General features: G+C 43.4%; 1 protein-coding gene across 3 annotated transcripts; it reads right to left on the reverse strand.

Annotated features, from left to right (window-relative positions):
- Positions 1 to 606: 606 nt before the first annotated feature.
- Positions 607 to 8,424, reverse strand: LOC132472511 (zinc finger protein 850-like). 3 transcript variants are annotated; one of them, XM_060072160.1, is made up of 6 exons: positions 7,987 to 8,424; positions 4,976 to 5,259; positions 4,733 to 4,799; positions 3,563 to 3,744; positions 3,320 to 3,386; positions 607 to 1,370 (listed from the first exon to the last, which is right to left on the reverse strand). In XM_060072160.1, the coding sequence occupies exons 1-6, from the start codon at positions 8,282 to 8,284 to the stop codon at positions 739 to 741; spliced, it is 1,530 nt and encodes a 509-aa protein (XP_059928143.1). In that variant the 5' UTR covers positions 8,285 to 8,424; the 3' UTR covers positions 607 to 738. The 3 variants fall into 3 exon arrangements, with proteins under 3 accessions (XP_059928143.1, XP_059928145.1, XP_059928144.1); XM_060072162.1 differs by having other exon boundaries at positions 4,733 to 4,796; positions 7,987 to 8,423; XM_060072161.1 differs by having other exon boundaries at positions 3,320 to 3,383; positions 7,987 to 8,423.
- Between the last annotated feature and the right edge of the window lie 418 nt (positions 8,425 to 8,842).

The following is an 8,842-nucleotide window of genomic DNA, read 5'->3' on the forward strand; positions in this document are numbered from 1 at the left end:
ACAGAAAAGCTTTCTGCACCATGTACACCATTGACACCTGCCTTGGATGTGGACGACTATATAAAAACTGCACACCAGGTATACATCTTATACAGTACTTGATAGTGTTTGTATCTGTGTGATTACACAGTATAGATGTCATAACTATGCATTGATCACATCTAGAGATCACTTGTCAGTATGTTTTTTGTTTTTTTTCCTCTTTGTTTTACAGGATATGTTGGGACAGGAAAAAGGGGAGTACTGCAAGCAGTCTATTCTGAAACTGTACATCCGGGATACTAAAAAGAAATCACATTGGCATGTTGATTTACGCTGTGTGGGGCTTATTTTCCCGATAAGGACCGGTGTTCTATACCTTGTCCCACTTATTACACGGCTACTTGCCAAAACGAAAAAAAAATAACTTCACAGTGCATCTTTTTACAATTTATTTGTTAGCATTCGTATTGTTGATCAGCAGAGAAATAGTTTGCCAAAGACGTTGACAACGCTTAGTAACCGAATACGCTGGGTATACAAAAATAGTATACAAAAATAATTGACAGCTGAACGTTGGGAAGGCCAATGCAATTGGAGCAGTCTACAGCATTGAGAAGGGCCATAATAATTCAACTCAAGTTTATTTTTTTTCAAGTGGTGGGTATAAAATTAATCTTGACTTAATCTTAATTAAAGTGAGTACTACTCATGTACTCCTTCATGTGAGAGCTTGCCCTGAAGAGCTTCATGCATTGTTTACAAATGTAGGGCTTCTCCCAGGAGTGGGTCCCTGGAGTGAGTCATCATGTGGGTCTTCAGGTTGGATTTTCTAATGAAGCTCTCCGTGCATTGATCACACCTGAAGGGCCTCTCCCCGGAGTGAGTCCTCATGTGGATCTTCAAGTGGGAGTTTCTACTGAAGCTCTTCATGCATTGGTCGCACCCATAGGGCCTCTCCCCGGAGTGAGTCATCATGTGGCGCTTCATGTTGCCTATCCATGTGAAGGGCTTCATGCATTGGTCACACCTGTAGGGCTTCTCCCCGGTGTGAATCTTCATGTGGATCCTCAGGTGGGCACTCCGTACGAAGCGCTTCATGCATTGGTCACAGCCGTACGGTTTCTCTCCGTTGTGGGTGGGCATGGTCATCTTGGTATTGTCGGGAACCCCCTTGCCAAACAAGACACGGGCCCGGCCCTTGCGGCCGCCCCGATGCCCGGGCAGCTCCTCAAGGTGGACGCGCCACTCGCCGCGCTCCAGGCTCTTGGCCACACTCAGGATCCTTAGCTCCTCACTGACCATCTGGGAGGAGCCAGGGGCGTCCACATGCAGACTCTCTGAGGTTGCGCCGTGCTGTGTGCTGCGGTCTCCAAAGTCAACGCAGTCTTCTGCAAAGAGGAAAACAAAGAGAGAAAGTAATTAATTCAAGTATTAATTCATTATTAGCACAAAGGGATACAGTATGTGCTTTGGAAACAGTTGTTTCCGATCACCTGTGATCACCAATACTGTAGTTATATTGGGAATCAGAGCTGATCTCAGCATTCCTGACACCTGTCTGCCATGAAGAAGATGTAACTCATTGTAGTATAAACTGTAGTATCAGGGCTCCGGACTGCGACCAAATGGTTGCATTTTGCGACCAAAATGGTGTGTCACATGTGCGATTTACTGGTCGCACATGTGCGACCAGTACATTTGCCCTTTTAAATTGTTTCATTATTATAAAAAAAGATATTATTATAAAAGAAAAAAGAGTTCCTAACCTGCTACGTGTGTTTGAACAATTCGCAAACTATTAGCTCGTTCTTCCGACATGCGGCTAGTGTGCGGCTACTTAAAACCGCATCAGAACCGTGTTAGTAGCGCGAATTACATTCCACACCCGCCAGACCCGATGAATTGATATCGACGCCCGACCCGCACCCGAAGGAATATTATGACATGGTAGATTGTACGCCGGGGAATTACACTACTTGGTGTTTTGACTGGTGCTTTAGGTTGCTGTGCAAAAAAACCACATCATCCACTGTTGACGGTTTTAGTTGACTCCTCCGCTCCTGAATAACATATCCAGCACCGGAGAAGTCTCGCTCGCAATCGCAAAACCAGCGTCCGACCAGCGCTGTTCAGGCGTCCGACCCGCACCGCACCCGTGTCCGACAAAGTAGCCTACATTATTTTTCACCTGTTTCAAGCCCGAACCAGGTCAGGACTTCATGAGCCATAAAGGGCTTTTCACACGGGAGGCGTTTGTCGCGCCTGCTGCATTCTCAATGGAGAGGCGAGCGGGCAGAGGGGATGCGCACGTACCGTCAAGCGGTACGACAAGCTGTCACACTCCCGTGAAACTGTCGCTTCCGTGCTCGTCGAACGCATGCGCGCACAAGTGGAAACAGTTGGCATAGATGAGAATCACAATAAAATCCGACACTGAATTTGAAACCGCACATTGTAATATCTGCATCCTTTATCAAAATACTTACCGTATTTTCCGGACTATAAGTCGCGGTTTTTTTGTAGTTTGGCTTGCCCTGCGACTTATATTTCGAAGCGATTTATATGCCAAAATTGTGCGTACATAATCTTTGGCCGCAAGATGGCACCGTCATTCATTAGGCCTACAACTGAACGCTGCAAGCCTACTGCACCACCGAATAAATTATAAATAAACTAGACCGTAGACAAAACAAAAGAGAACACAAAATAAAATGCCGCCAAAAAGAAAAAGCTATACTGCACAATTTAAACTGCAGATTATAAAGTATGCAGCCGAAAACGGCAATCGAGCAACAGAAAGAAAGTTTGGGGTGAGTGAAAAACTTGTCCGGGACTGGCGAAAAGCCGGGACTGGCGAATAGCCTATATTGCTAATGCAATTATATGCAGTCTCTCCAGACTAAACGTTCTTGTTTAAATGTTTAAAAATAAATGCGACTTATACACCGATGCGACGTATATATGTTTTTTTCCTCGTCATGGAGCATTTTTTGACTGATGCGACTAATACTCGGGAGCGACGTATAGTCCGGAAAATACGGTATTAGTAATAGTGAAAAAAAAGAAAAAAGAAATCACATTGGCATGTTGATTTACGCTGTGCGCCCCTAAACCTTCAGGTTGTGCTCCTACATTTTTCAGTTAGGGGCCGCAGTGCTCATTGTGAAAAAAAGTTAGTCTACTCTGGAGCCCTGGTAGTCCCTGTGTTTTAGCGGGGCTCTGGTCATGATGCGCTTTCAATAGAGGACCAGGTTTTTTTGCGCAGGTAGAATCGAGTACATTCTCAGTTGATCAAGGTCGTTTGGTGGCTTGCATAGATGCAATATGTATAACTAACCTACAGCGGGCAGGCCTCCACCAATATCCTCTTCAACCTTGATTAAAGTGGCGTCTGGGGTCTGCTGCTTTCCACATAAAGAAGGAAACACACACAAGACAAATTCTTTCATTTGCACAGAATAGTTTTCAATCTCCACTAACGACACATTGAATCATAAAGGTTTATGCCTTCTATGGTTGTGTGCTATAGTTGTAAAGGAAGCCTCTTTTTTGGATGGTGAATGAGAAGATGATTTCCAACCTGCACAGTCAGCTCCTCGCGGTGGACCAGCCGCTCGCCGCGCTCCAGGCTCTTGGCCACGCTCAGGATCCTTAGCGTCTTGCTGTAACTGAACATCTGGGAGGAGCCAGGGGCGTCCACATGCAGACTCTCTGAGGTTGCGCCGTGCTGTGTGCTGCGGTCTCCAAAGTCAACGCAGTCTTCTGCAAAGAGGAAAACAAAGAGAGAAAGTAATTAACTCAAGTATTAATTCATTATTTGCACAAAGGGATACAGTATGTACTGTGTAAACAGTTGTTTCCGATCACCTGTTTTACCAATACTGTAGTTATATTGGGAATCAGAGCTGATCTCAGCATTCCTGACACCTGTCTGCCATGAAGAAGATGTAACTCATTCTAGTCTAAACTGTATAAGTATCAGGGCTCCAGACTGCGACCAAATGGTTGCATTTTGCGACCAAAATGTGACAGTGTGCGACTGAATTTTCGATCTAGTCGCACATGTGCGACCAGTCAATTTGCCCTTTTTCATTTTTTTATTATTACACGTTAAACGGGGAAGGGGTGCGTCAACAAATCCGGATTCTGTAGCAGACCAATGAGTGTGAGAAGGATAGGGAATGACCACTGTTAGTGGATAATGCGTGGAGGGGGAGGGTCCTAGAGATTAAATATCCAGCGTGCGTAAACAACTGTGAGAAGGAGAAGATTTCCTAACCTGCTACTTGTGTTTGAACAATTCGCAAACTATTTGCTCGTTCTTCTGACCTGCGGCTAGTGTGCCAGTGCCAGAGTCCTGCACGGATTTTATTTTGCAAACCCGCACCAGCAATACTTAAAACCGCATCCGACCTGTGTCCCCACAGTAGCACGAATTACATTCCACACCCGACCCGCTATGAATTGATATCGACGCCCGAAAAAAAAAAAATCACATTGGCGTGTTGATTTACGCTGTGCGCCCCTAAACCTTCAGGTTGTGCTCCTACATTTTTCAGTTAGGGGCCGCAGTGCTCATTGTGAAAAAAAGTTAGTCTGGAGCCCTGGTAGTCCCTGTGTTTTAGTGGGGCTCTGGTCATGATGCGCTTTCAATAGAGGACCAGGTTTTTTTGCGCAGGTAGAATCAAGTACATTCTCAGTTGATCAAGGTCGTTTGGTGGCTTGCATAGATGCAATATGTATAACTAACCTACAGCGGGCAGGCCTCCACCAATATCCTCTTCAACCTTGATTAAAGTGGCGTCTGGGGTCTGCTGCTTTCCACATAAAGAAGGAAACACACACAAGACAAATTCTTTCATTTGCACAGAATAGTTTTCAATCTCCACTAACGACACATTGAATCATAAAGGTTTATGCCTTCTATGGTTGTGTGCTATAGTTGTAAAGGAAGCCTCTTTTTTGGAAGGTGAATGAGAAGATGATTTCCAACCTGCACAGTCAGCTCCTCGCGGTGGACCAGCCGCTCGCCGTGCTCCAGGCTCGTGGTCCCGCTTTGGTCTGCAGACAGGGAGCTCAAGGCCTCCACTTCAGACGCAGTGAAGAGGATGTCATGGCCTTCTGCCGCCAGTGGGCCCTCCCCTTTTCCGTCGGCGCTCAGGATCCTCAGCTCCTCGCTATGACTGGACATCTGGGAGGAGCCAGGGGCGTCCACATGCCGACTCTCTGAGGTGGCGCCGTGCTGTGTGCTGCTGTCCCCAAAGTCACCGCAGTCTTCTGCAGAGAGGAAAACAAAGACAGAGAAAGAAATTGCATTAATTAAGACTGATGAGAGGGGGCAGAGAGAGAGGTCATGTTTCCCGAAGCTCTTTTAGTTAATGATTTTATTACCACTTCTAAACTGGATTTTATGTTTTTAACTGAAACATGGCTTGAACAAAATAACACTGCAACCGTTCTGATAGAGACAGCTCCTCCCAACTATAACTTTTTTGATGCATGTACCAATAGATCTGGAAAAAGAGGTGGAGGGGTTGCTGCTATCTTTAAAAATGTATTTCAGGGGAAACAGATGTTATTTGGTGATTTTCCATCATTCAAATACCTTTTTGCTGTATTGAAATGCTCCCCCAGAGTTCTCCTATTAATTATTTACAGGCTACCCACATACTACATGCACATTTTGTCGATGACTTCACAGAATTATTGTCTAGCATCTTCAGAGACTTTGACTGTCTAGTTATAACTGGTGACTTCAATTTTCATACTGATGATTTGAATGACAAGTGTGTAAAAAAACTTTTTACCATTTTGGACACATTTGAACTGTCTCAACATGTGAAAGAGGCTACTCATTGTAAGGGGCACACTCTAGACCTGGTTATCACAAAGGGTCTCAATGTTTCTGATCGCTCTGTGACTGATCCTTCCTTGTCTGACCACTTTTGTGTTTTCTTTAATATATCTTTTATTCCCGACAAACAGACAAAATCCAATACTGTCAAAAAAAAGTTCATCAATAAAGATTCTAATGTACTTTTTAAAACGGCCATCTCCTTGCTACCACCTCTCAACCCATGTTCTGCTGATGATCTTGTAGAAAACTTTAATTTTGAAAATTTTGAAAGTGATGGATGTCATTGCAACTTATAAGGTTAAAAAGATTTCTGGAAAGCAAAAGGCACCCTGGAGAAAAGCTGCTTCTGTAACAGCGCAGAAAAAGGAATGCAGGAAGGTTGAACGCATCTGGCGTAAAACAAAACTTCATATTCACCATGATATCTATAAAGAGAGCCTCCGTGCCTACAATTTAGACTTAAAAAGTGCTAGAGAAAAAAACTTTCCTCCAATATCATTAAAACCAATACTAATATTGCAAAAACCCTATTTGCAACTGTTGACAGACTGACCAACCCCCCCCAACACAAATTCCACCTGATCTCCATTCCACGCAGAAATGCAATGAGTTTGCAGCTTTTTATACTGATAAAATTGAAGGCATCAGACGCGCCATTAATATCTCCACTTCAAACAAAAATGTTGGACTACCACCCCGTTCAGGCAAAAGTAACGTGGCAAGGACGGCATGCATTAATGTTATAGACTCTAAAACTCTTGTGTAAACTGTGACACAACTAAAGCCATCCACCTGTTGCCTTGATATTTTACCTACCAACCTCTTTAAGAATGTTTTTGACTGCCTTGCAATAGACATATTGCAGATAGTTAACAACTCTCTCCAGTCAGGCAATTTCCAAAAAGCCTTGAAAACTGCAGTTATTAAACCCCTTTTAAAAAAGCGGAGCCTAAATGCCCTTTATTATTAACAACTACAGACCAATAGGCCCGAGTTCTGTCTGGGTTAGAGTCCCGACGTGTGTCTGGGTTAGAGTCCTAGAATCTGGGTTACAGTCCTAGAATAGAAATTGACTAGAATCCGGGTTGGAGTCCCAAAGAAAGGACCAAATTCCTTTAGGTCGGGTTGTAGTCCCGACGTGGGTACCAGAGAGACTGTTGATCTGATCTTAAATACATTGCACTTTCTATTTTACTAATTTATTTTCATATGTTTTTTTACTTATCTATTATTTTATTGTATGACAATGTTTATGTGGAGCACTTTGAGTCTGCCTTATGTATGAAAAGTGCTATATAAATAAAGTTGCCTTGCCTAATTCATTATGCACAAAAGGATACAGTGTATTTGTACACGTGAAAGAAACCATTTAAATGTATGTGTATGTAACATTGACACAGAGGATTTAAAATGTGTACTGCAGACACAGATTCAGAGTTTTGGAGAGGGATGTTTCCTCCAGCCCCCTCCTCCCTAGACTCAAAGCTCAAACGGGTGACCAGGTTGAGGACACTGAACGAACACCAGTGCAAAATTATCTGAGCACAACATGACATGCGAGATAAGCACAATTATTATATTTTGACAATAACAAGAGAAACGTGTCATTCCCTGTAAGCTGATCAGCTAACATTTCTACGTTTTGAATGTATTGATGTTTGAGAGTGTTAAATGTGACATCTGTCTTGAAACCCTTCTGGGCTCTTGACTGTTCCCATCTTTGAAATTCAACTTCCAAGTTTGAGTCTTGTTTTATCAGGGCTCTGGTCATGATACATTTCAAAAGTACACCAGGCTTTTCAGCGCAGGTGGAATATAGCAGTCAGCCTAGAATCTATGCTGCCTAGAAACTATGGCTGATGTAAGACGAGGGGAATTTCCAACCGTGCTTTAGGCCGGATGGAAATTATAAAGAATACGTCAAAGACCAATCAAAGACCATTCAAAGTGCAGGAAACTGGCATATCATCAGATGATATTAGGCATGTATTGTGAGGTAGCCTGCTTCTCCGATATAAATAATTATTGATTGTTAATTTTGAATCATGATAAAAAATTACAACATGGTAAAACATAACAACACATATTGCCCCCTGAACACGTGGACCCTCCTGTTTTCCACCTATTACAGCCGGAAGTCAACTCACCATTCCCCAGTGGTTTAGACCCTGGTCGGCAGATGTTGGCTCGAGCCAGGGCCAAACGACTTGCCGTACGCAATGCATCACGCGATGCATTTGTTCTGGTCTGAAGCTGCAAAAAAAGCAGCTCCCTCCTCATCACTTCCATCCTCGTCTTCAGCGCTTCATTTTCTTTCAGGCTCCGAGTTATTTGTAAGCGAAGGGTAGCCGAGCCTTCCGAGAACAGTTGGCTAATTTCACATACGGCAGCTTTCGCCAGTGCGTTCATTATGGGCGAAAGCTGTTCTTCCATGTTGATTAACATATTTTACTCTGCTGTGGATAAAACCCCAAAATCGAATACTCGGCAACAAAACCTGAATTGGTTTGCAAAGAACTACAGTACACAACATCGGGTATCGAGTATCCCGCTTCCCCCAACATGCACTTGGCCAATCACAACGCTCTATACTACGGGCCTTGAAACTGGGCACACCTCTTGTGTCTCGCACTTCCGTTCCCCATACACTTACCTTCCCGCCCTGCTGTATTCAAAGAATATTACAATGAAAAGACGCATCAACATTACAGTAAAAATGATTACAGTGGAAGGAAGTTACATCTTAAACATTAGTTATATCCTAGGTCTTTGATTAAAATCCACTCATCACCTGTTTCATGAACCTGATCTTAAACCGACATGGTTTACCACATGTGTTTAAAGGCACCCAGTGCAACTTTATGTAAACATTCAATGAAAAATAAACATTCAATTTCTAGTCTTTTTTACACGTAGTAAGTTTCAATAACTCCATACCATTACATATCGACATTCAAGGAGCAAAGATGAGACGTCGTTGTGTGGTGAGAACTGATAGAAAAT

The sequence above is a fragment of the Gadus macrocephalus genome, chromosome 14 (assembly GCF_031168955.1).
Source record: "Gadus macrocephalus chromosome 14, ASM3116895v1".
NCBI lineage: Eukaryota > Metazoa > Chordata > Actinopteri > Gadiformes > Gadidae > Gadus > Gadus macrocephalus.

Excerpts from the sequence above, each read along its gene's own strand:
- LOC132472511 (XM_060072160.1), bottom strand. The coding sequence starts at position 8,284 with ATGTTAATCAACATGGAAGAACAGCTTTCGCCCATAATGAACGCACTG. Across the intron at positions 3,745-4,732 it reads TGGAGGCCTGCCCGCTGTAG|AAGACTGCGTTGACTTTGGA; the intron begins GTTAGTTATACA and ends TCCTCTTTGCAG. Across the intron at positions 3,387-3,562 it reads GCGAGGAGCTGACTGTGCAG|CAGCAGACCCCAGACGCCAC; the intron begins GTTGGAAATCAT and ends TTATGTGGAAAG.